The 26,110-nt window shown below is 31.7% G+C and overlaps 3 protein-coding genes across 4 annotated transcripts; 2 read left to right on the top strand and 1 right to left on the bottom strand.

Moving 5' to 3' along the window:
* The first annotated feature begins 1,064 nt into the window (after positions 1 to 1,064).
* LOC103498419 (uncharacterized) lies at positions 1,065 to 5,567 on the top strand. The gene is made up of 5 exons (XM_008461012.3): positions 1,065 to 1,459; positions 2,889 to 3,125; positions 4,071 to 4,154; positions 4,567 to 4,696; positions 5,021 to 5,567. The coding sequence occupies exons 1-5, from the start codon at positions 1,191 to 1,193 to the stop codon at positions 5,228 to 5,230; spliced, it is 930 nt and encodes a 309-aa protein (XP_008459234.2). The 5' UTR covers positions 1,065 to 1,190; the 3' UTR covers positions 5,231 to 5,567.
* On the bottom strand, positions 5,528 to 8,073 carry LOC103498418 (uncharacterized). Of its 2 annotated transcripts, none has more exons than XM_008461008.3 (4): positions 7,886 to 8,073; positions 7,468 to 7,810; positions 6,111 to 6,218; positions 5,528 to 6,030 (listed from the first exon to the last, which is right to left on the bottom strand). In XM_008461008.3, the coding sequence occupies exons 2-4, from the start codon at positions 7,765 to 7,767 to the stop codon at positions 5,731 to 5,733; spliced, it is 708 nt and encodes a 235-aa protein (XP_008459230.1). In that variant the 5' UTR covers positions 7,768 to 7,810; positions 7,886 to 8,073; the 3' UTR covers positions 5,528 to 5,730. The 2 variants fall into 2 exon arrangements, with proteins under 2 accessions (XP_008459230.1, XP_008459231.1); XM_008461009.3 differs by having other exon boundaries at positions 7,468 to 7,787.
* A 13,645-nt stretch (positions 8,074 to 21,718) lies between these two features.
* LOC103498420 (B3 domain-containing transcription factor VRN1-like) lies at positions 21,719 to 25,337 on the top strand. The gene is made up of 4 exons (XM_008461013.3): positions 21,719 to 22,211; positions 23,776 to 24,370; positions 24,449 to 24,651; positions 24,743 to 25,337. Exons 1-4 carry the CDS (start codon positions 22,107 to 22,109, stop codon positions 25,076 to 25,078), a joined length of 1,239 nt encoding a protein of 412 aa, XP_008459235.2. The 5' UTR covers positions 21,719 to 22,106; the 3' UTR covers positions 25,079 to 25,337.
* Positions 25,338 to 26,110: the final 773 nt, after the last annotated feature.

Raw genomic sequence — 26,110 nt, 5'->3', positions numbered from 1 at the left:
TGTTAGGGATTTACTAGAAAACTTATTAATTCAAATTTTTTTGCTATAATTCCAATTGCCTTCCTGATTTTGTCATTCCATCCAATTTTCCTATAGTTAACTTTGTAATAATTCTCGCTTTCGTGCCTAATCTTTATATTATTTTTTAAAATTATTTTTAGTAATTATAAAGCCTCGGCAACAAATTTTTTGAATGAGTTCAATTCTTATTGCTAATATATGAATGTGATATTAGATGGTTGGAGATTTTTTAGATTGCTTCCTTTGTTATTGTTTTTTTTTTTTTTTTTGGAAATCTATCATTTCTTACCTAGTCCATTTTTTTCTACTATATTTACACAATATAACCTTTTTATTTTGACTGCATTTATATTATATTGATATAGTTTGGGTTATGTCTTGTATGTAAAAGCCCATTGAACCTTTTCATCTCTAGTATTTAAGCTTGCTTTCATCCCCTTGTAATGGTTGAGAAACTCCATGGAATTCCTCCAAATCTCTATTTTCTTTTATTTCTCTTTAAAATATTCAAGTCGGGAATTGATTTAGTTAATGTTCAAGGGTAAGTGTTTTCTAGCTTTATGCTCTTTATATAATATATATAACAAATTGGTTAATTGATCTAATTTAACGTTTTATTAAATGAGACATTTGTGATAAAATCGACGGGGATGACTAATGTGAGTTTAACTGATATCTATGTGTTTTTGAGAACAAAAGATTTCAAATCAAATCCCATACCTCCAAACTAAACTTAGAGACTTTCATAGGAAAAAAAAAAGAAAAGATAGAGCATGATAAAACAAAAAAATCGAGTTTACCAACTAAAATCGATCGAATTGTAAAGGTTAGTCGACTTTGGAAAAAGTTTAATAGGATAATGTTTTTTAAAATTTTTAAAGGTTTAAATTGATCTAATTCGATCAATTAATCAATCAAAGGAGGCTTTTATTTTTGTAGTTAAGGTCGATTTAAACATTTACTAAATCCACTATACGACAGATCGAGATCGAGTGACCGATGGGAAGAAGGTCGGATCCTTTCGGAAAAAAAACTTTACCGCCATTTTGTAAGGAAAATAAAAATTGAAAGCAGCCCCCTTTTCGCGCCAATCCGCAACATTCCGCTCGCCATTTCTTGGGAACGCCCCGATTTTCCAGGGTGTCACGACACTTCCAAGTGCTATCGCAATGGTTTCTCGAAGAAAGGGAGGCGGTGGAAGAGCTGTCGTCGTCGGAAATGGAACCGTCACCGACCTTCCTGCTCCAGGGTACGAGCAGCTTAGGGATCAAAGGGTTAGGGAAAACCTTGACAGGATGCAGAAACTTGGAATTATCGAACTTTCTCTCAAGCTTAAGTCCACTCCTGCCGCCGCTCCAAAACGATTTCCCAAAAAATTTTCTCAGAAGGAACCGCCGACCAGATCCCCAGCGGACGAACCCTACAGGCGCTCTTCCAGGTATTGTTTATTCTTTTCATCACTTGTTCATATTCTCTGTTTTGAAAGTTTTGTTGTTTCGATGGTTCTCTGTGTTGAGTGAGGGAAACAATGAATACAATCTCTGTTAAAGAATTTAATATGAAATACTTCAAATTAAATTTAGCGTAACCCATCTGCTTAGTGGGTGTTTGGCCTAAATAGTTTGGAGTTGGGGAGTCGAGGTGTAAATGCCACTCCTTTCACACAAGGAGTTTGTGGAACTCATGACTAGAATACATTAATTTAATGTCTTATTGTTCATTCTTTCCCCCGCTTGTTCTTATTCTCTGTTTCTTTGCGGGGGAAAAATGGTAGCTAAAGAGTTTGGAATTGTTTGTTGTTTTGATGTTCTCTGCGTTGAGTGAGTGAAACAATGTATGTAATCTCTGTTAAAGTATTTCATGTAAATTAATAAAATTTAGCCTAATCCATCCGTGATTGGCTCAGGGAGTTGGAGGGGTGGAGTTGACTCCCCTCCTTATTTTGCTCAAGGCATTTGTGGAACCCATGTCTAAAGAACATCACTTTGGTGTCTTATTAACTTCTTACATTGGCTTTGCGACTGCACAACTTCACAACTCTGCTTCTTGCCCCAAAGGAATTCTTAAGCTTTTAAATTTAGTGAGTTTAATGGTTTTTTGGCATGGTCCCTGAGAGGAGGTTTTGTTTTCGAGCCACTGGTATGTCAATATGTCACTTTTCACTCAATTGATATCAATCAATGAACACTTGTTCGCTTTTTGTACAAATTTTCAAGCCCACACGCAAAGAGATTATTAAAATATTAGTCTTAGTTTAAGTTAAGTTTACTGTTACCTATAAGCTTAAGTTGTAAGGTTTTGGGGTTGAGGTGTAAATTCTAAGTGATATCTACTATTGGGTTAGAAATGAAATTCTTTATTATTTCTCATTTCTCTGGGGTTTTGAGATTGGACACGGATCACTTGCCCTTTTCATGTCTCACATTTTCAAATTATGGATGGAGGAGGAAAGAAATGTGGCTAAACAAGGATATCTTCGAAATATGTTTTTAAAGTAAAGTAGAGTGTGAAGAGGTTTCAAATCCTGCCATAAATTTTCTGAATTGACTTAGTTTTCAACTTTGTTTAGATTTATGTTACAGAAAATGAACCTTTCTTGGCATGTCTCAGCACAACCACAAGATCTTGAGATGTTTTCAGAATTACTCTTTAAGTTTCTTTGCAAAGCATGGGGATCATTGGATCAAAATAAAAAAAGTACCAAAAATTTATAAATCAAGATAATAACTTATTACTTTGTCTTTGATTGTAAAGACTATTAAAGATTTTCTCTTGAGGACAAAGAATATGATTGGCAACAAATTTAACATTTGGCTGACAAGCAAGTTAGTGGTAGTTGTGGGATTGATATCGCTCATGATATCTAGGTTGAAGACATTGACTCCAGTTAGTTATGTAGAGATCCGTCCGAAAAGTAAGAATGGAAATTCTAAAAGTAATGAGATTCACATAAAAGAAGGCTCGCAACCAGAAATTTACACAGAAGAAGATGCCAAGCTTTTGGGAGATTGTGAATCAGATTGGGTTCTTGGTGTGGATGGATATGGTCAAGATGGAAAGCGTTTGTATGATCCTGTCAATGGAAAGTCATGTCATCAATGCAGGTAATACTATTTCCTGCTTTCCTTTTATTTCTTAAATATATTGTCTCGCAGACAATGGTCATTCAACTCAAATCCTTAACCTTAAACCTTTAAAAGTTGATATATATCAAATGTGATGTTGATTGTTGATAGTATCCGGTAGGCAATGTTTGATTACTGAATATATGTTTTAATTTTATAAGTTTCATTAAGGAAAAAAGAAATGAAAGGATACAAGGTGGCACAAAGAAAAAGACCAAGCCCATGAGAGGCACCCAACTAGAGAAAGAGATGTCGGCTTTACTAAGCAGTTCTTATAGAATAATTAGAAAAGACTTTTGGAATCGAATCCTCAGATAAACGTGAAATTTTCTATTTTTTGTCAGTTACCCACCAACACTAATAGCTATGAACAAGAGTTTCCTTGACAGTAGTTAATAGAAGCTCAATCTCCTAGTTTCATACTTTCTCAGTGTGGTTTGTTTGTATTGGCCCATTTATAGTTTATTCACAAATAAGTGAATCCTACCAATATTTGTTCGTCAAGTAAAAATAAATCTAACTCGAAAGTAAGCATGAACTCCTATCTAAAAGAGGGCTTTGGGGTAAATCTTATTTACTCTCTGTTTAACTATCTCAAGACTGCTCTCTTTTGTGGATATTGATTTCCATGTATCTTAAATCTCTCAAGTTGTTCTTATTTGATCATCAATTTAGGAAGTGTTATTTAGGCAATCTTGTTAAGAACCAGGAGAAGAGAGTAAAGACTATGATATATTACACTATGATTCCCATCTCACTGAATGGACTGTTAAAACCCATTTGCTTATAGCATGGTTTGTAGTTACGATGTAAACACTTACTTGTCCTCTTTTCTCTTTTATATTTTTTAATATCAGCCTTTACTATCTTCTCCTGGTTTTCGATCACGATCTGTGTTGTTAACAATTATCTGATGACTTGCAGGCAGAAGACTCTTGGTCACCATACTCATTGCAGCAAATGTAAATTAGGCCAGGGGCAATTTTGTGGAGATTGCTTGTACGCACGGTAAGTTGATATATTCTGCTGATCTTAGAGGGATATGGAATTTTCACTCTCTTTCCCATATAATCTTGACAATGCTGCTGTTCTGATTAGTATAGGAACAGATTTGATCATTCCTGTTATTATGTGCGTAAGATCCTGGATTGGATGCATGCCCATTTCAAACTTCTGCCTGATATAAATGAATATGTTGTAATCATATTATATTTCTCTTTGTAAGTTTCCCTCAACGGTAATTAGCATAGCTCTCCCCCTGGAGGTTGGAAATTCGATCTCCCATAGTTTTTCTACTCCAAAATATATAAATATATATTTTACTATCTAAATGATGGTTTTATTGAGAATATGCATTGGATTTCTTGCACCTTTCTGCAATTTATATCAACAGTTAACTGTATGCAACTTCTATTTTTAGATATGGGGAGAATGTGATGGAAGTGAATTTGAATCCCAATTGGATCTGCCCAGTATGTCGAGGTATTTGCAACTGCAGTTTGTGTCGACAATCAAACGGATGGATGCCGACTGGTGCTATATATAGAAAGGTTAGGTTCTATGCATTTACATGTAGAGTTACAAATGTTTTCCTTCTAGATTCCATCATGTTTCTTGATTAAAAAATGATGCAAGCTTTTGTAAGGAAACATTTATATAACTTCGTTTTTCCTTGTTTATAGATGGTGTGGAATAGACTAGTCAAATTCTAGGATTAGATTAGTGGCCTGCTTTCTAAGTACTTAAAACTCCAAGAACTTGCAAGTCACAGTCCAAACAGACCCTATGTTTATGTATAGTGCTTTGTTTTCTCCTCTGGAATCATATCTATAAGTACTGTCAAAGAAAAGCTAAATTCTTCTTCGTTTCTTAAGGTCCACTATTTGGGTTTCAAGTCTGTGGCTCATTATCTCATTCAAACCCGTTGCAATCAAACGAACCAGAAAGGCTCAAGTTCAAAACGTGTAGATGCTGGAGATAGTTCACAAGCTTTGGCAAACACTGGATTGGCAAATGACCCACAGGAACATGACAATTCCCTGTCTTCTGTCGATAGCCTCGACATTGAAGGTACAATGGAATAGCCGCAATTTTCAGACTGTCAGCATCTTAAGAATTGGATGGAAGAGGGGAGAAGAACGATAAAGCTAAGTTGGATTCTAACAGCTAGGAACAGATTATCATAGTGGATCTGAAGTCTCTCTCTATTAGGATATGATCTTGATGAAAAAAATCACTCTATGATCAAGATCGTTTAATTTTGTGAGGTGACTAAATAGAAAAGAGAAAAAGATATCCCTTCAGATCTAACATCTTTTGTATAGAAACTTTTAACATCTATGATGGTCACTAGTCACTACTCTCAATAATGCAGAATACAGTTTAGCCATGGAAATCAATGATATTATGCTGCATTATGTATATATGTGTTTGTGTTTGTTGAATCTTTAAGATTGTACATTATCTTACAAAATGTGGACTGATGATGAAACCATATTTTTCCCTATAAATTAGCCATCTTAGCTCTGAACTATGATGAAGAATATTGGTTCCTTGCCTACAGAGCTGAATATGTAAAAGATTTTTACCCAAATGGATTGGTGACCGTATCACGAACATCAGAGAAAAGCTGGTATAGGGAGAAACGTCTGAGATTGTCGATTTCGTACCAGGAGTTGAGGACTTCCAGGTTCTTATCTGTCCCTGAAAATGCAAGTTGTATGCCTAAATTGCAATCAACAGAACCACCACTGTACTTACATTTGGAGCTTAGAATTGCACAGTCTTGGTTGTCCACGCACAATGAGAAATCCCCACTGCATTTGTCACATCCAAATTTCTTCCAAAACAGGTTTTGAAGAGTTCCCCTTTCAAATTCAAAAACCTGGAACAAACAGCAATTTTGTTATCATTACCATTATCATTTTCCTTTTCCTTTTCCTTGAACATAATTTATGTGCTTACCAAAGTGAAACTAGTTATGGTATGAGAATTATCGGTGACCATTACTGGGAGAGATCTTGCTGCATACTTTTGCCCAGCAAATGCTACCATATACCCACCATTCAAAGCCTGCAAACACCAAAAACTCATGGAAAAATAGAAATTATTATTATGTCCTAATCTTGATTCCTAATAAATCATATAACTTCATATAGTAAAATCATCTACCAAAATCTTCCTTTATTCACTATTTCAGCATCGGAAAAGTTAGTGACCCACCCACCCAAGGTTTGACCAAAGAAAAAAAAATTGTTTAAAGTGTATGGTATGGGTAAAATTTTCCCTAATTTGTGCTAGATTTACGAATCCTTCCAACTGCTAACTAGGCATATTTGGAAGGGTAACACTTTATGGCAAGTTAATTAGTATTGGTTGGAATCTTATTTCTAATTCTAGTTGAATGAGTTGTCATCCATTCTGTTCTATTTATCATGGATTGACTTATTAGTGCACTGCATTAAAGGGTGATGGATAATTGTGAGGGTTCTAACCCATTAATTGTAACTAGAAAACCATCAACTTAAATGAATTTATTTTTGCAAGGAAAATATCAACCTAAACGATTTATTCAAAATTTTAGTCGGAATTTGTTCGAACCATTATTCATACATTTATTCTAATAATTCATTTTGCAGAATTATCAAAACTCACTAGAATTAATATAGTGATAATTTTCAAAGATAATTCTAATGAATTTTTGGACAAGTTTAGAGGTTTAATTGACTTAATCTTACATCGGAACGAAAACTGGATATACTTATAAAAATTCATGGTTATCAATTATTAGTTTAAATTTAGGATAAAAATACATTTTTGGTCCTAATGTTTGAAGTTGATGTCTTTCCGATCCCTAAAATTTCAAAACATACATTTTAGTTATTCACTTTGGCAAATTACTTTGAAATGGTCTCTCATTTAACTTTTAGTTAACTAAATGCTAATATGCATGTTAATTATATTTAATTATATTAATTGATTTAAAAACGAAAAAGAAAACCAGAAATACTTGATTGTCAAACGGAACCCAAGTATTTAGTAAAAGTTAAGATTAAATATATAAAATTTCAAACTTTTAACACCAAATAAAAACAACGCTCACACTTCTTCATTGTAATCCATTCAAACTTTTTAAATTCTAAATATATAATATTTTGAAACCTGATATTCCAAAATAATATATAATTCCAATTGTTACGTTGTTGGCAAAAACAGGGGAAGAAAAACAAAAACCATTTCGGCATGGATGAATATAGCATGAGATGAATAATAACAATAATAATGAAGAACATGAAGAAAGAAGATATGATGATACACATACCGGATTGAAGGTGGAGGTATCAATGGTGAGAAACGACAGCTGGTCGACCTTGGGTCTAAAAACCGCGAGCTGAGCATTTTTAGAAGCCAAAGACAGACGAGCATCACAAGGAGAAAATTGAATCTGATCCTGAAAGAACGATTCCTTAGAAGAAAACGCTACACCAAATGTAAATCCATCAGATCTCTGAATCTTCGAATCTAAACACGGACTATAAACATCGTTCGTATCGATTCCTTCCGCAACCAAAAGCAACAGCGTCACAACCAAAGCCACGATCATCATCCTCATGGGGCTCATCGATTCTAGCTTCGATTAAACTTATGGAAGCATCAAAATTAACCTGATCAGAATCAACAGAGAAAACCGTATGAAGAAGGGGAAATTGGAAAGGGAATTAGCTTAATTATTAGGTTACCTGTTGGAGTTGGAGAAGAATTGGGCAATACAATTGTGAGACTGTATTGCAGATTTCTTGTTGATTGAGAAACCATTTGAAGAAGAAAAGAAGAAGAAGAAGAAGAAGAAGAAGAAGAAGAAGAAGAAGAAGGGGTTCTTCGTGAACGCGGGAAACGGTTACATCGGCGGTCTAGTTGGATCTCAATAAATACTTCAAATTTAAACTACCTTTAATAGCCTTCTTTTCTTAACAACTATTTTGCTTTTTCTTTTTTTTTTCTTTTTTTTTTTTTAGTTTATGTTTTTAAAGTTTTTAAAAAAAATTAGAAAGAAAAAAAAGCTCATATTTGTCCCAAACAAGTTCGAGAGTTTTTTTTTTTTTTTTGGAAATAGTTGTCATCGATGGGAAAAAATACTAAGGGTGCGTTTGGAGGAGAGAAAGAGTTAGGGGGGAAAAGGATTATGATAATCCTAGTGTTATGATAATATGTGTTTGGGGGGGAAAATATAAAAGGTAGTATTATAATAGTATGTGTTTGAGGGAGAGATTATGATAGTAGTGTTATAGTAATATGTGTTTGGGGAAAGGATTATGATTGTAGTAATTTAAAAAATAATAATAGAATTTAGATTGGGTTATTTAGGTAGGGTAATGTAGGGTTGTAAGAAAGTAAAAATAGGATAAGATAGGGTTATTTAGGGATTAGAATTATTTATCATATTCCTTGGGCCAAACACGGTTTGGCCCAATTTCCTAATCCTTTTCCCTCTAAAACCCCACCCCAAACACACCCTAATAGTAAATTTGTAATTTTTGAGAGACAATCGTAAACATCTAGAAAAATAGAGAGATTTATATTTTTGTGACTTTCAACGCAATCATATTTCACCAGTGACTCTACTATGTGTAAAAGTATAATATTTTGGCTTTTTTTTTTCTTTTTTGCCTTCACATGGTTTGCCTCCTCAAGTTCTATGGTGTCGTTATGAATCCATCTCCGTACTTAGTTAAATGGCTTGATGGCCAACTCTTTAGATTAGCGTCCAGACTTAACCAAATGAACTTATGACTTGATGGCTGAGTCAGTCTCCATGTTTTGCTAAATAAGTATTCACTTTTTCATCTAATATTTAAATTGAATTTATTGACATAATTAGAGTATTTTTAGGAAATATTATTCTTAGGAAATATTATATTATTCTTGTATATTCTTTCCTTTAGTGTGTTTTAATATGATTATATATAGGGCTGTAATCTGTCATTATTATCAATGAATCATCAATGAAATACTGATATTCCATACAATCTAACATGGTATCAGAGCTTTAGGTTTTAGTCAATCTCTATTTTCGTGTTCGATCTCTACCTCCGTCTATCGTCAATGACTAGCCATAGACGGAGGTAGACCCAGTAGCCCCAAATGTAAATCTTCCACTTTCACCCTTTGTTTTTACTTTAAAAAAAAAAAAATCCGCCCCCACAATTCCCTAAAAATCCATCCGCCGCTAGTCGCTTGCAACCCACGTCCGTCGCCGCCCCCAACTTCAGCCGCCGCTGCCGCTGCCTTCAGATCTGCCATTCCTCGCCCATTCCTCGCCCGTTCCTTTGCAACCCACGTCAGCTGCACGAAGCTTCTCGCATCAGCCGCCGTCGCCGCCCTTCAAATCCGCTCCGCCCCACCTCCATTCAGATCTCCGATCCAAGCCGTCAACTCCAAGTCATTGTGGAACAGCCGGAATATCCTCACCACCCTCTTTCCTCTTCAGGATCAAATCCCATTACTTGTTTATGCTTCATGTTTGCATTTAGGGTTTGGCTACTCTCCACTGACGTTCCCTCCTCAACATTATAACACTCCGTCTCTATCTCGATCCTTTTCTTCGCTATCTCGATCTATATATATATATATATATATATATATATATATATATATATATATATATATATATATATATATATATATATATTTATTTATTTATTTATTCTGTTTTCAAATCAGTAATTATTTCTCCAACCCAGAAGTTCGGTATGTTCTTCGTAGGTTCTGTTATAGATCGAGGATCTATGTCTCCATCCCATAAGTTCTTCCTTTTGTTCTTCGTGGGATCTATCTCCATCCCAGAAGTTCTTCGTTTTGTTCTTTGTGGGATCTGTCTCCAACCTAGAAGTTCCTTGTGTTTTTCTTCTTCGTGGGTTCTTGATATCCTAGATTTACTGATTTGTTTAGTAAGTTTTTCTAACAAACTCAAGTTTGTGATAACCTTGAGTTTGAGGGAGGATATTGACATAATTAGAGTATTTTTAGGAAATATTATTCTTAGGAAATATTATATTATTCTTGTATATTCTTTCCTTTAGTGTGTTTTAATATGGTTATATATAGGGCTGTAATCTGTCATTATTATCAATGAATCATCAATGAAATACTGATATTCCATACAATCTAACAGAATTGATTTCGAAAAATGTGCATTTTTTCTTTTGGTTTGGTTTTCATCTTTTTTTTCTTTGGATTAAGTGGAATGGCAATGGAGGGGGAGGAGACATGAAGAAAGAGAAATTATTTAAAATAAGCATAAACTCCATTTCTAAGTTTATTCTTTGTTATGTTATCTACCTTCCAATGTTTCAGGGAAAGAAATGTTTCCATAACTCAACATTTCAAAACTCATGCTGTGTTTTTTTTTTCTTTTTTCTTTTTTTAAAAGATTTGGTTAGAAATTAAAATAATAGGAAAATTGTTGAGAAATTGTGGAAAAAAAGACACAAATTTTAAAACGTAATGAACAAAATGATTATCAAAAGAGACTTAAAGAAAGAAATTTATCGATAGAAATTATAGGAAGATTTGGTAAATTAAATATACGAATTTGTATGTTGAATTTATTATAACACTATCATAACCTTACCCACATACGCTTTCTCCCAAACACTTCTTATCATAATACTATCATAACACTTTCTCTATAACTCTTCCCCCAAACACATCTTATCATAATAGTTTCTCCATAACCTTTCCCCTAAATACATCTTATTATAATCTTAGGTTTATCATAATTCTAACCTCCATAACTCAACTTTTCTCACAAACAGTCCTTTAATAATAATGACTCGTTTGAAATACTGTTTTATCTTTTATCTTTTATTTTCTAAATTAAGTTTGAAGATATACCTTTGAAAACGTATTTCAAAACTAACCCAATTTTAAAAAAACTGAAAAAAGAAAAAGTAGGTTTTACAATTTTGAATGCCTAAAACCATAAGCTTAGTAAAGGAAAAAAGTGACGTTGAAGGTTAGGGTTAGAGAAAAAATGGAAAGAATAACAACAAAAAAAAGAAAAGGAAAGGAAAAAAGATCTTATTCATTTGATTATACTAATTACAAAATAACAAAATAATTTTATCAAAGAATATATGAAGAAGTTATTCTAAATTTGATAGTACAATCAAATTTCTATTATTATAAACTAAAAATAACAATGATATAAGGTATGTCATATCTTTTTATATTGTTTGTCGTTACTCGTTAATTATAATCTTAACTTGATCATAATATGCCTTAAAAGAAACTCTTTTATTTTAATAGTTTGTTGTTCACCATATATGTAAATTTGCTAAGATTTTCTACTCTATGTAATATACATACTATGAACTAAACTTCACCCTTCTTGCTCATTCTTGTCTTTATACTTTGACTTATGTTTTCTAACTCAATGTAGCATCTCATTACCTTTTTAACTATATATACACACATTATCAGGCTTCTAGATCCATCCTAAAATAATTTAAAAAGAATAATCTAAACGTTTTATCGTTTGGCCGGTTCACAAGTCTTTGTAACTCTTTATGGTAGTTTAGTGAGTAATTACATGTGTATGGGACCACTATAATGCTTCATCAATCCATTGTTTACTTAACTCAATCTAATATTTATAATATCGAGTAGGTTCTTTTGAACTAAGTAATATCAAATCCTATTGAATATATTGATGTTTTAGCCATATAGTCTTGGGCTACCATGCATGAGATTTTATTGCTTGTTTGAGCACCTATAAATAATGGAATATTGACTTATATAAATGCGTCTTTTTTATCGAACTTTTTCAACATCAATCCATGAAGCACAACAACTCTTGTGCATGCAACCAACTCAATAGCAAATACACCGTTCAAATTTTTGCCTTTGTGTTCAAATCTATGACCTATGGAAAGAAGCACAATAATGTCAACATCATCCAAAACTATTTTTGGAATAATGTACCTTTTAGCATGTTATAAATATGCATAATTATTTTCTCTTTTTTATTTTTATTTAAAATCTAATCTTGATTTGTAAACTATTAGAATTAGTTCTTTTTTTTCCATGAACTTTATATTTATTTATTTTTTATTTTTAAAATTTATTTAATTTTATTATTGGACTTACAATATATTTTTTATTAATTTTTTTATTAACATATAGTATAAATCTTAATATCTAAATATAACATATACAGGTTTCCAACGTTCAAAACACAGATCTCTCAACTAGTATATTTCTTCGCTTAAATACATATTAAAAAAGAACTAAATTCAACACTCAATATCAATTTCATGGATGACACCTTCATCTTAGATAAATAAGAAAATTACATTATTTAATTATTCTTTTTAACTCCATCCTAAACTTTAGGACAAATTTTAGTTTTTATACTTTATTTTTTTACAATAAATAGAGACAAAAAAAAAATTCAACCTATGATGTCAGTCATTAATTTCATACTCTTTATTTAAATATTTTTAGAAAATGAATAAATAATATTAGGGTGCATTTCCAACATACCCCACCCGGTTTGAGGTTTCTATCTATTTATTTAAATAATAGAAAAGAAAAACAATATATTTGTTTTGTCACGGTTTAGTGAATAGTGGCATTGGGTCTTGCGGAAGAGAGGATGGCCCATTAGATTGATAATAGAGGAGGGACGGGGCCTACCACTTCATCTAACCTTCCCTAATCCGACACGTGTCATGACATCATTAATGAAATCATTTTTTTTTTTAATTTTATTTCTTTGTCCCTTTAATAATACAGTTTGGCAAAGGGGAAAGAGAGAGGAAAAAAAGAGAATAAAGCCACTCAAAGCATCTACTCCATAGCGCTTTGGTAGGTTCGCTCGTTCTTTGACTCACTCTTTCCTTTAGACTTCACAAACTCTTTTCCCCCCTTTCCCCCCTTTAACCGAGTTGACTCGTTTTCTTTTTTCCTTTTGCAAAATTAAATTTTCATATTTATTCATTTGAGTTCAAATGTTTTAATACTTAATTCTATTTTCATATTCTTACTATTCCTCTTATCTAGATACACATATTCTATTCGCTCCATGAACACATCGTTTGAAATTGATGCTTATATGTAAGAGTTGGTTGCATTTGTTTAGTTGTAAGGAAATAAATTCTAATTAAAGGTTTAAAAGTAATTCGACAATCCGAATAATCCCGACTATCCAACCCATATTATAAGAGTTGGGTTAGATTAGTTTAAAATTTGAGTTGGGTTAAGTTATTTTCTTTCATATTAGGTTGGGTTGGGATATATATGCACACATATAATTAATTTATTATTATTATTATTAGTTTAGTTGATGAAAAAAGAGGTAGGTCATGAACTCATGCCTCATCCTGATCACTTCGTTCAACTTCAATCTTCACATGGTGCCTCATCCTTCCAACTCACCCTCTTGTCTTGGCCTCTCATCTTTAATATTCATAGTCTCCTTCTCAATATCCGACATTCACCATCTCTTTCTCAACCCTACAACCCAACCCAACCCATATTTTAAGAGGTTGGGATGAGAATATTATTTGGGTTATTCGGGTTGCAACCCAACCCAACCCATTTACACACTTGACTCTAATACTTATGTTAGTATAAAGAATATTTATTTTGACTTGGCACGGAGCGAGTTGCTTATCCATTTGATTGTAGTAACTATAGGAGATATTTATATGGCACATTCTTTGATTTTCAATTGAGACATGTGCAATATCAATGATTCAGAGTTGTGTAACTATCAAATGTAGCCCAAAAATAAGGTAATTATAATTTTTTTTTATTTTCTTGGAATAATAATAGTTATGTTGGAATGATTGAGGTGTTAATCGGAGATAATTTGAGATATTATAGGGAATTGTTTGATTTGGTAGAAATTAGAATTAATTAGATATTTTTGGAAAAAAAAAATTAATTAATTTTTTGAAATTTGGAACTTTTTGTGTTGAAAGATTTGTTTTAAGTTGAATATTATTGGTTGATTTAAATTGGTGAGATTATATGTAATTATATATATATATATATATATATATATATATATATATATATATATATATATAATTTATTAAGTTGATGGTTAAAGATAATTATATTACGAAGATAATATAACTATTTAAGTAAAGATATATTATTTTGGGGAGAAGAGAAAAAGAAAGATAAAAATGATGATATGATTGAGTAGTTAAACGAAGAGAGATATGATTGGTTTATTTGGAAACAAATGAGGAAATAGGAAAAAGTAAAAATAAATAATAATAATAATAATCTTATTTAAATAGGTCTCATGGGTAAACGTGCACTTCATCTTCCTTCTCAAGAAATCCTAGTTTACCATCACAAGACCCTAGCTGCCCATTCAGGCGTCGCGCACCAGACATCTGTTCTATCATCCGTCGATCTTGCCGTCAAAGTTGATCGCGAGCTAGTCGTTGATCACGTCGCACATTTAAGCCGCACGAACAAAAACCATAGTCGTGGGTTGGGATTTTCGCCGTGCTCCAGTGCCTTGTTCTTCGTCGCCGATCAAGTTGTTGTCTTCTTCGTCGTTCCGTGATCGTAAGCACCAAGTCGAACTCCTCAGATCTAGCCAAGTCCACCCGAGCCAATCACTACTTTGTGAGCCGCACGCTAGCCGATCATCTACGTCAAGTCGAGTAGTTCCCCGCGTCCAAGCTGCACGTGCGCCCTCCAAGTCATAAGTCGAGTCGTCCCTTCGTAAGCCACATGCATCTACCTCCTCCCTCATTGAGCCGCACGAGCTGCCTACCCATTCCTATCTAAGCCGCCGAGCCACCAAGTTTATTTTATTCCTACCTATTTTTGGTAAGTTTTGATTAGGTTTTAGGTATGTGCAAAAATATTAATTTTGGGACCCTAAATAAATTAATTTTGGATTTAAGTTGAATTTTAGAATATTTTTATTGAAGGATTTTCTGTTGAATCTTGGAAGTAGTTATATCAGAAATTCTGCCTCAAAAAGGTTGAGTTAGTTTCAACCTTATTTGTTGGCAAATTAGAAACCATAATTAAATTTTGGTAGATATTGGTTAACAAAATTAATAAATTAATTCTGTCTGAATTAATTTTGTTCGAATTTAGGACTTGACTATTTGGGAAAGCTTGGTTATTGCGGTTAGGAATATTTATCTGTTTGATAATCTCGAGGTAAGAGATTCTCCTACTAGACCTTCGTACTGAAATTAAGAGTTTGCATGTGATATCCCTATTATGCATTAATGTAGCTAAAATGCATAATGTATTGATGACGTATGAAGATGATTGATAGTTATGACTGAGTTATGTTGATGATGATGACTAATTATGCTAATGTTGATGCATGAAAATATTAATCTCAAGATTAAGAACGTTATGATTAATTTTTGTGCCATGTTTATGATGTTCTAATGTATTACATGCTATGGATAGGGTGTTTTGTTAACTTTACCTATTAAAGTCGTACCCACATGGGTGTCCCTCGGGATCACTACCTTTTTATGAATGTGTGGTCCGACGGGATTACCAGTCTCATGAGATTTTATGTATATGAATGGTCCGATGGGGTCACTTACAGCCTGATTGTTTTAAGTGTTCCTTCGGGTTCATTGAAGACCAGTTTGTCCTAGGTGTTCTTTCCAGTTTACCAAAGACCAAATTTGTCTTAGGTGTTCCTTTGGGTTCACTGAAGACAGAGATGTTCTTACGGGATCATTAAATTGCATGTGTTCGGGAACACGCCAGTTTAGGGGTACTCTTTACAGGACTCTAATGAGAAATTAACAGATACCTAACGGGACTAGTAGTAGGTCCCTTACTGAGTATATGTTTATATTCACTCTTTTTATGTTTAATTTTTTAGGTATAGGTAGAGGTAAGGGCAGAGAAAAGCCGGCGAATGACAAGAAGTGGCTGTGATGTGCCATAGGAAAACCTTTTTGTTTTCGCTTTTACTTGCTTTTTTTTTTTCTTTTGTATTCTTTGACTATTTTTCTTCAAAAGTAGATAGAGTCCAAATTAGTTGTTTATTTTAGATTTATTTCTACAAACATTTGTTTATTTATGATTTTAGTGAGTATTTGAAGTTTTCATTAAAATTAGTGTTGTTTTTTCTCGTTTTGTTAAGGAGACTTTTATTTTATTAATAATAATCTCAACTTAGTATAAAGAGTTGGGTCGTTACATCAAAGTTGCATAGTGACAATAGTGAATTTGACTCAATCATTTCTCTTTTAGTCAAACCTCACAAGGTTTGCTGGTTGATTTGGTTCTAACCTAATTCTAATTGATATGGGTTTCGAACGCATAAATTTGGTATCAATTAGGAACAAAATTTGTTTATATTTAGTAGTGATTTGTAGGAGAGCACCAAGTTTCTCTAGTAGTTTCTTTGTATGAATCTGAATTTGAGTTTATTTAACTGACAATTTTGGTGTATTTTATTAGTTAAAGAGGCTGAACTTTCGATTTTTCACTTTCAAATTGAGCAATATTTATTTAAAATTATAATCATTTAAAAATAATTTTAATAAAATAATCTTGCATCTTACTTGAAATAAAAATAAAAAAAAGTTATTGTAGATGACAAAACTATTAAATATATTTACAAAATATAATAAAATTGATAAGCACTAATAAAACATGATAGATATGATATTTTAGTTCAATTTACTGTATTTATAAATGTCCCAATAAAAATCATACGATGACTATTTAAAATTAAGTTTTTCTAAGAATAATAAAAAAAAATACAAAGTTCGAATTAGTAAAAAGCTTCTCTATAGAATGCTAAATCCTAACTCAATGTAAATGAACACTATATTCAAAATCCAATATTAAATGTTTTAGTAATTATGTAATTTAAAGTAAAATATATAATTAGTACTAGACTGATAATTTAATATCCTTATTTTACGGTGTAAACTTAGCTTAACTGATATCTAAATATCTTTTAGAACAATAGGTTTTAGGTTCAAATCTTCCGCTTCAAAGCTGTATTTTAAAAAAAAAAGAAAAAAAAATTAAATATAGTAATTAAGACTCATATACTGAGGCATTGGCCATAGAGTTCAATTCCAAAATGAAGGCTAAATTGACGATATGTGGAAGGTGATATATGTGTTGTCATATCTTCACAAGTAAACGGAAAACTTTTGATGTAGAGTTATTTCAATTTTCTCGGAGTTAACTTACAATAGCTTATTTTCATTAAAAAAGAAAAAGAAAAAAAAAATTCAAATTAGTTTTTTATTTGTTACATACGTTTGAATATTGATTTTAAATGTCTCAATTTTAGAAGTGGTTTTCTAAAGAATAAAAAAGAATATAAATTATTTACACTTTACGGCAAAATTTCACAAAAGGACGAAAATTCATTGGACATGATTTTGTCGCAAAGTGTAAATAGTTTGTTCATTTTGATATTTTTTTTATAATTCCTCTTTAAAATATATCCGTTATAATATTAAAACTAACAATTAATAGCATGGATTTAATTTCTATATTAATGTTCTTATTTTTTGAGAAAAGTATTTTTTTTAAATGGTTTATAAATTTAAACTAAAAAGAAATTAGAAGTTGTAGAAAAAATTCAAAGCAGAATAATTCCTATCTAAAAGTTGAATATTCTGGTGCAAGTTAATTACATTAAGATAAATATAAAACTAAAAACAATATTGAAATTATTGGTGTTTGTGGTCGGAACTCATATGTATTTGTTGTTGTGGTTCATGGATTTGATTTTCAATTTACTTCTCTCAGTTTAGTTTTGCTTTTCGAGTTGACATGCTTAAGAGATCATCTCATCTGTGTGGCGAGCCTACTTCACTCTTATACCTAAACTAGTACATGAAGTGTATGGTTTAACAAAACACATAAAAAGTAAGATCAGAGCTCTCTTTTGGAGATTACTTACTCTTCCTTTTGAATCATCGGATGAGACTATTTATTGGTCTTTTCTCTTAAAACCGTCTTTAGTTACGTGTAACACTGACAATATCAAGCTTATTTTTTGCATTCGATGTTGCAGGGTGCGAGATAGAGTACATTCGATTATTTTTCAATTAGTATAGGTTTTATTGACTTAATTGGTTAACCAAAACCTTGAGACGTTAACCAACCCATGAGCAAGTGAGTCACATTATATGATTGACATGAAAGAATTCATAACTTGAATCACAATGCATCAAATCGAGAAGGGAAATCAATAAAATGTCAAACTTGATTAGCATATTTTAAGCTCTTCCTATTAGTAGTTTTCAAATTATATTGGAATTTGTTAACGTTGAAAGAGAAAGAGCTTTGGAAATGTTTCCATGGAGAACAATTTCCTTGTCAACAACTTCAACTTCTCCGACCAAGAATGTATGACTTTTTTCCTGGACCACAGTTAGATTCACAAATAATAGCACCTAAATTTATAAAAGTTGCAATCATAACAATTAGATTAAAATAAATGCATAGCAATATCCTTAAAAATTTGTAAATAATACAACATTTTGTCATAATCTATTAATTAGAGAAGTCTATCACTAATAGTCTATATTACAAATATTGGTCTATTGTCACAAATATGCTAAAAATATCTATCAACAGTGTAGAAGTCTATTCGTTGTTGATAAAATTTATTATATTTGCAATTTTTTTAAAAAAATACTGTTATACACATAATTATTATCCTTAAAATTGCTACTAATTATAATTACCCAAACTTATATCACAAAAGTAAAAGTTGCATCATTCAACTTTAAAGGAGGAAGAGACCAACTACTAACGTAGTCAATAGAACTTAGAATAGAAGTTGGATGAGAGCCAAAGATATTAGAAAGTCTAAAGATGGATCTGAGTTTGTCTATATAATAATAAAATCACATTTATTTGATATATTTATAAGTATTTTAGTTTCATAGTTGGATTATCTCTCAATTAAAATGAGAATAAATAAGGCTAACTTATAAATTTTGTTACTTTATTTTTAAAACAAATAAATAAATTAGTATTTATAGTTTATAATTATTATTTAATCTCAAAATTTTGATGATACACTTAGGGACTATTTATCATAATTTTATCATACTAAAAAACTATTTATGAAATTTTATCAAATTAAAAAGATTAAATTTTAATTTTTAAAACTATGATTACTAAATTTTAATAAATGACTCAAATTTAAAATTTAATATACTAAAAAGTCTGTATGTTTATATTTATTCATATTTGGCTAAATTAAACTATATATTTTCTACTAAAAAAATATTTGAAACCACATGTAGAAAGATATATGAAGTTGCAAAATAAATACAGACTTTATAAAATTTACAATAAGAAAACAAAGCATCAAAAAATAAATACATGAATTACAAAGAAATATAAATCTAGGGCAATGTTGCTAATTTTTTTTTCTCAATTTTTAGATACAAAAGTGATTCTAATTTCTCAATAATAATAAATGATTCTATAATTATGTAGTTGTGAAAAGACACGATCTATTTGATGATATTTTCGTTTTTTTTTAATTTATTATTTGCTAAAAACATATATGTTTGATGAACATAAACTCTTTTGTTGTGTATAAATTTTAAGAAACGTTTTTAAATATTACTATAAAATGAAAAACTAAAAAAGAAAAGTTTCATCATAGACCAAGTGTCTAGACGATGGCAACAGTGGTGTTGGTGCTAGGTAAACGGAAGTAACAATGAAAAAAAATTGAGAATAGAAACTAAGGTGAAAGAGGTTTTGTTAGATTTTTTTTTGGAGACATAATCATATCTAGAAATTGTCTTGAGAGCTCTTAAACATGTTAATAAATACAACTTGAAACACATCATTTTTGTTAGGTTAAAAAAATGACATAAATGAATTTGTTTATAAACTAAAAGGAATGTAAACAAAAATAGATTTTCAAATTCTCTATTTTTTATAATGTTCTTTTATAAAAAAAAGAAGAAAAGTAATTGATTACTAAAATCTATTTCTATTAAGAGCTTTTTTCGAAAAAACTTTGAAAATGGAAATCAAACAATATAAATTTTATCAAATAAAAAATACTACTTTCTATTTTATTTTTCAATACACTATATAAATATTGGATTATTGTCAACATGACCCTAACTGAACTGCCATCTGTTTAGGATAAGAGATTCCGCGTTCAATCTTCCATCCTATGTTCTACTTAAAAAGACATTAAAAAATCATTTGATTATTTTTTAAAAAAGTTTTAAATTTCTAATATATTAAATATTACATAACAAGAAATAAGAAATATGAAACAAATCCATTTATGTCCTTTTTTTAATATAAAGAAAAAAAAATATTCCTGTAAAATGCAATTTTGTTTCTTTTTCTTTTAAAAGAAATCACAAGAAACAAAATACATTACCAAAATGGATCGTTAAATTTAGATTATCTATTTAATTCATATCTTTAAAAAATGTTAATAAAAATTTAAAATTACAATATAATCCAAACTTTTATTAAAAAATTAATCGATTATTGAATATACACATAAATTGAAAGTGGAATTTTTATAAATAGAATAAATTGGTAAAATCTTTACAGCTGTGTAACCAAGTCTATGAAGATAATTATTTTTTAAATATTCCAACTTTGTCCTTTACTTTTATCGTCTTTTTTTCCTCTTTCTTTGAATTTGTTTTTTTTTCTATCGTCTTCTTCTTTTCATTTCTTTTTCCAAACTATTATTTGGTTGTTTAAGATTGTGTATTAAATATAAAAGATTGTGTACTAAATATAAAAGATTTGAAAAAGAACGTCGTTTAAATTAACGATTGTGTACAAAAGAAATTCATAAATCTGATCATGTACAAAGAATCTTTAAAAAAATCCTTCGTTTAGATTCTGGTAGCTAAATCTAAAGGATAGTATAGATAAGTCTAATCGTTAGTGTATCAAAAGAATCTTGAAACAAAAAATGGTTTAGCCAAATCTAAACAATTGTGTAACAAAAAAATCTTGAAAAGAAATAGTTTCAAATCTAAACGACCAAATCCAAACGATAGAATCCAAACGATCATGTGTAACCAAATTAAACAATGATGTATTGAGAACGTTGAAAAAAACCCTAAAAAAAATTATATTGTAACGAAACGATCAGATTGTGTACCCCAAACAATAGCTAAATCTAAACGATTGTGTACCAAATATATTTTGTTGACGATGTAGTTGACGAAGTATTTTTGACATTTTTCGTGTATCGGTAGTAATTTTTTTTTTTTTTTGAAATTATTGTATATAGTATACATATTTTGACACAAAAAGGAAAGGAGGATAAGAAATTAAAAAAGTGGTAAAAAGAAAATAAAATTTGTAATTTGATAAGAGATTAGAGAGCACTAAAACACAAAAATAGAACTTTTAGGGGCTAATTTTGTAATTAAGCAATAATTAAAAAAGAAAAAATTGAAAATAAAAGGGGTAGGACAGGAAAGATACCAACTCGTAGAAGAGTTGGAGCAAAATTTGGAATGTTTTCAATAATAGTCATTACAAAATAAATGACTGACTCAACTCGTTCCGAGTTTAACCGAGTCCAAAATAAAAAATCCGAGTCTAAATCGAGACGAGTTACGATGAGTCACCATGGGCCACCCTCTTCCATCCGCTGGTTCAACTTTTAGGTCAAGTTGAGTTTTCTTTTCGCTTTTTCCTTTTAATTCCTTTTTTTTTTTTTTTTGATAATGGGTTTTTAATTTTAATTATTAATTCGGAGAAACGGAATTTGACTGCAAGAAGAAGAATCAGTGGAAGACGGGCAAGTAGATCTGAAAGTTCATACAAACAGAGCCTCATACGCCGGAGATTGAGGGAGAAAAATCCGGGGACGGTCGGCCGATTGTTTGTGGATTTGAACAAAATCAAAAAAAAAAAAAAAAAAAAAACAGAACCGGAGATTTTTTTGAATCGTTATGCTGAATGACTGATTTTTCAGCTTTCCGAACGGGCGGTTTCAAAAGGAAAATGCCGCGCCCTCATTTTCACAAGCTTGTTCTTTCCTCAACTATCCAAGCTAGGAAATTGGTACCCTTTTGATCCTTTTTCTTTTTGTTTTATTTTTTCTGGGTTTTGCTTCTTTTGCTTGATTATCGAGAAGAATCGGGCTAAACTTCGTTTCTGTTCTGTTTTTTTTTTTTTGGACTTCATCTACTATTGCTTCTTCTGTATCTTCTGCTGAGTTCTTTTGCTCTAACAACGAATTTTCTTATGGATTAAAGCTAAAACCCTGAGTTCTATGTTTGTTTTAATCAAGGAAGAAGGAAAAAATTATTGGGCTATACTCGAATTTCTCGATGATTTACTTACTTCTCTGTTTATTAGTTTTGATTAATCGAAGAAGTTGTTTCGTCGTACTAGGTCAGACTTAAAAATTTTCATTTCATTGTCTGTCAGTCTGCTACCGATATGTACGACTATTATTATTGAATTCGGAGCTGAAACCTTCATTATTTTAGCCTGTTAATCATGTTTCTAAAGTGTCTTTTTGTTAGTAAATAAAAATGAAATGGAAGAAGTTATCTCCAGGGCTGGAAATGGTTTTTTTGTGTTAGTTTCGTGTTGCATTGGTTATGCTTTCAAAAGGGTTTCCTTGTCAGTTGCATGATTAGGCAGGATATGTTTACTTCAGCTAGAAATCACTTGGTAGTAAAATCCCAGTTTTCTGTAGGCTTGTTTTAACTGAACATTCTCAATTTTAGATTCCCGCTCTTCATGTTCTTGCTTCTCTGCTTTTGGTGCTTGCTTTTTGGGTTTGTTCTAATTTGATGTACATGACATAGCTGTATCATAGACGATAATTGTGTAAACAAAATATTTTCATTTTTCTTTTACTGATTTGTTTAATCTTTTCGAGATTTTCAATTGAAATGCTTGGTTCTCTAAGAACCTTCAAGTATAATGACTATTCTTTCATTGCTAAGCTTTGAATATCATTTAGATAATAAATCAGTTAGGATTTTGTTTTCATATACAGATACTCTCTTGAAATATCTTGTCAATTGTTAATTGTGGAGTATATGGTCCGTATCTTCATTCTTCATTGCATTCTTTAAACTTTAAACTTAATTCCTTGGTAACTAGTTCTTTAATATCTTTCCATTGTTTCTTTGTGCTGGATTAGTCTAGGGGAACAGTTGGATCTTGACAAAAGTGAGAAAACATTATACTCCTTCTGTTGTATTGTTATTCTCGATGTACATTATTTTAGATTTTGTTTGCACTTCATGTTAGTTTGCTACTTTGTGATTGTTTGTTTCTTATAACGCACTTTATTTATGCTGTGGTTTGTTTTTTCTTGGTTTCTTTTTGGCTTGGGCTCTCCTTGTCTCTCTCTCTCTGGCATTGTTTTTATTCTTACCTATGTCACAATGAAAGTTGTTTTCATCTAAAAAGGGTCTGGTTTTACGTAGCCCATGTACGTAATAATATTTGTCGTTGGCTACAATCCCTTTATAGAATTCCTTTGTTTCTTTATTCATGCCACTGCAGTCATCTTGTCATATAAGTCCATTTGTTGGACTGGAGTTAAGTTTCTATATTATCATTCATTTGCATTGCATGATCCCTTCCTTGCTCAATATTTTTGCAGAGACTCCCAGAAACTTTTGTGAGGTTGATCAGGGATGAGCTTTCAGCAGTTGCAACCCTTACTGTTCCTGATGGCCATGTTTGGCGTGTAGGTTTGAGGAAAGCCGACAATAAATTTTGGTTTGAAGATGGATGGCAAGGATTTCTTGAGCATTACTCCATACGGGTTGGGTATTTACTAGTATTCAGATACGAGGGAAACTCAGCGTTCTGTGTTTTTATCTTTAATCTTAATACATCTGAAATAAACTATCAATCGGCTGCTCTCAGTAGTAATCAAAGGAATAATTACAGCATTCAAAATCGAATCTTTGAAGAAATGGAGGATTATGATATTCCCGAAGCCATTCCTTCCAATCAGTCCATGAATTCCGGTTCCTTGCGGAATAAGCTATTTGGTGACGAATGGAATCTGCACCAATCAAAATCTGCAAGTACGTTGCAAGCTGAGTATTTATCCACTAGAGATATTGGGGTTCAGTTTAGTGCTGTGGAGGTTAAAAAATCTGCAGATGAGGTGAGATTCCAGAATTTGGGTGATGATGCAGCACACAGGGTTAAAAAGAGTGGAAGCAAAAAGCGGAAAATCGAGTCTAGTAAGCTTCTGTCTTATCGCTTCACAGTTTGTACTGTAAATGTTTGAATTATCTTACCCAGTATTTTTTGAACTGCAGGCGAGCACCATCCATCTGCTCATAATAGTGAAGATTTAGGAGACATTCGTTTTAGATTTTATGAAAGTGCTTCTGCTAGAAAGAGAACTGTGACAGCAGAAGAAAGAGAAAGAGCTATCAACTCTGCAAAAGCTTTCGAGCCCGGTAATCCTTTCTGCAGAGTCGTCTTGCGACCATCCTATCTATATAGAGGTTGCATAATGGTAAGATATTGAGGCTGAAATTTATCATATGAAAGCTTTTAAATTGAATCATGTGAGCCCTAAAAAGGGTATTCTGCACTCTCCTTTACAGTATTTGCCATCTTGCTTTGCTGAAAAGAATCTAAGTGGGGTTTCGGGATTCATCAAACTTCAGACACCTGATGGGAGACAGTGGCCGGTCCGATGTCTTTATAAAGTTGGTAGAGCGAAGTTAAGTCAGGGATGGTACGAGTTTTGCCTGGAAAATAATTTAGGGGAGGGCGACGTTTGTGTGTTTGAGCTTCTTAGGATGAGAGAAATTGTACTCAAAGTTACCATGTTTCGTGTCATTGAAGAAGGCGGACGAATGGCAAACCCAAATCCTGCTAGCATGATGAATCCACCTCCGCTGCGAAGTGTTAGCCACATTAAGCTGATCAGAAATTAATGGACGATATTTCCAGGTTACCCTTTTGTATCAAATCTATCTCTTTTTTTTTGTGGTAGCCTGTTGATTCTGATCCCTTGTGGAATTAGCTGTTGTTTGGTGTTTATAATCTTTCGAGATTGACTTAAGTTGGAAAAGAAAAGGATCCGTTTAGAGTTTACGTATTAAAGCTGTATTGACTTTAGTTGTATATAGATTTTCAAATTTTTGTTGATATCAATCTAGACAAGAACATCAGCAAGTGTTTGTTTTGGTTCTTCGTGTTGAGAGTGTATTCAATGATTAGATTTTACTTTATCTCAACAAATTCAACTATTTGTCTGTGTAGCGATGGATAAGATAGGATCAATGGAAGAGGTATTGTTGCTGAATTGCTCAGGTTTTATGAGATAGTTGACTTAGGCCTATGTCTTAGCACTCGTGAATTTGACAAACCATAATGATACTTATTCTATTTTCCTAGGAACCACAATGTTATTTTAAGCAGTGGTGTGTTGTATTCTAAGGGGAGCAGTTAGAGTTCTAAAGTCCGGAGTTAAGAAATTTGTGTTCTAAAGTCTGGAGTTAAGAAATTTGTGCTTGGGGTCGAAGGTTTTTTTAGTTTGGAGTTGGGAAATATTAGAGGGAGAATGAGGGAAAATAGAGTTCTTTGATGAATGTTCAAACTTTAATAGTGAATATTGTTGAAGTTGGTAGAGTTGAGTTATTTTGGTATGCCAAACACCTCCTAAATTCATTTTGCATCGACTTTGGTTCTTGATTTTCTTTGAATGGTCTCCTTGTGGTCTGAAGCTTAGCTTAAAAACTAGACTCAAGGTGGAATAAAACGTTGAATTCGAGTTAAATTAGTATTCAAGTTCACATGTAAGAAGAGTATTAACAGTGTATTAGATTATCTAAACCAATACTTTAGGCAGCTCAAAATTCATCCTTCACTCAGTGCCACCACGTTCTTGGCTTTTTGCTTTGGAAGGCCGGAAGTCTTCTCATGGTTTTAATTTTTCTTTTTTATGAATTAGCATCTTCTCTATG

Source organism: Cucumis melo, chromosome 11, assembly GCF_025177605.1.
Source record: "Cucumis melo cultivar AY chromosome 11, USDA_Cmelo_AY_1.0, whole genome shotgun sequence".
Lineage (NCBI taxonomy): Eukaryota > Viridiplantae > Streptophyta > Magnoliopsida > Cucurbitales > Cucurbitaceae > Cucumis > Cucumis melo.
Note: the sequence above shows the minus strand (reverse complement) of the source record. Positions and strands in the feature narration are given on the sequence as shown.

Coding starts and splice junctions, on each gene's coding strand:
- LOC103498420 (XM_008461013.3), top strand. CDS start 22,107: ATGACTGATTTTTCAGCTTTCCGAACGGGCGGTTTCAAAAGGAAAATG. Junction 24,371..24,448: donor AAAGCGGAAAATCGAGTCTA/GTAAGCTTCTGT, acceptor TTTGAACTGCAG/GCGAGCACCATCCATCTGCT. Junction 24,652..24,742: donor TATATAGAGGTTGCATAATG/GTAAGATATTGA, acceptor TCTCCTTTACAG/TATTTGCCATCTTGCTTTGC.
- LOC103498419 (XM_008461012.3), top strand. CDS start 1,191: ATGGTTTCTCGAAGAAAGGGAGGCGGTGGAAGAGCTGTCGTCGTCGGA. Junction 1,460..2,888: donor CCCTACAGGCGCTCTTCCAG/GTATTGTTTATT, acceptor CATGATATCTAG/GTTGAAGACATTGACTCCAG. Junction 4,697..5,020: donor CTGGTGCTATATATAGAAAG/GTTAGGTTCTAT, acceptor TCGTTTCTTAAG/GTCCACTATTTGGGTTTCAA.
- LOC103498418 (XM_008461008.3), bottom strand. CDS start 7,767: ATGAGCCCCATGAGGATGATGATCGTGGCTTTGGTTGTGACGCTGTTG. Junction 6,219..7,467: donor ATACCTCCACCTTCAATCCG/GTATGTGTATCA, acceptor TGGTGTTTGCAG/GCTTTGAATGGTGGGTATAT. Junction 6,031..6,110: donor CCATAACTAGTTTCACTTTG/GTAAGCACATAA, acceptor TGTTTGTTCCAG/GTTTTTGAATTTGAAAGGGG.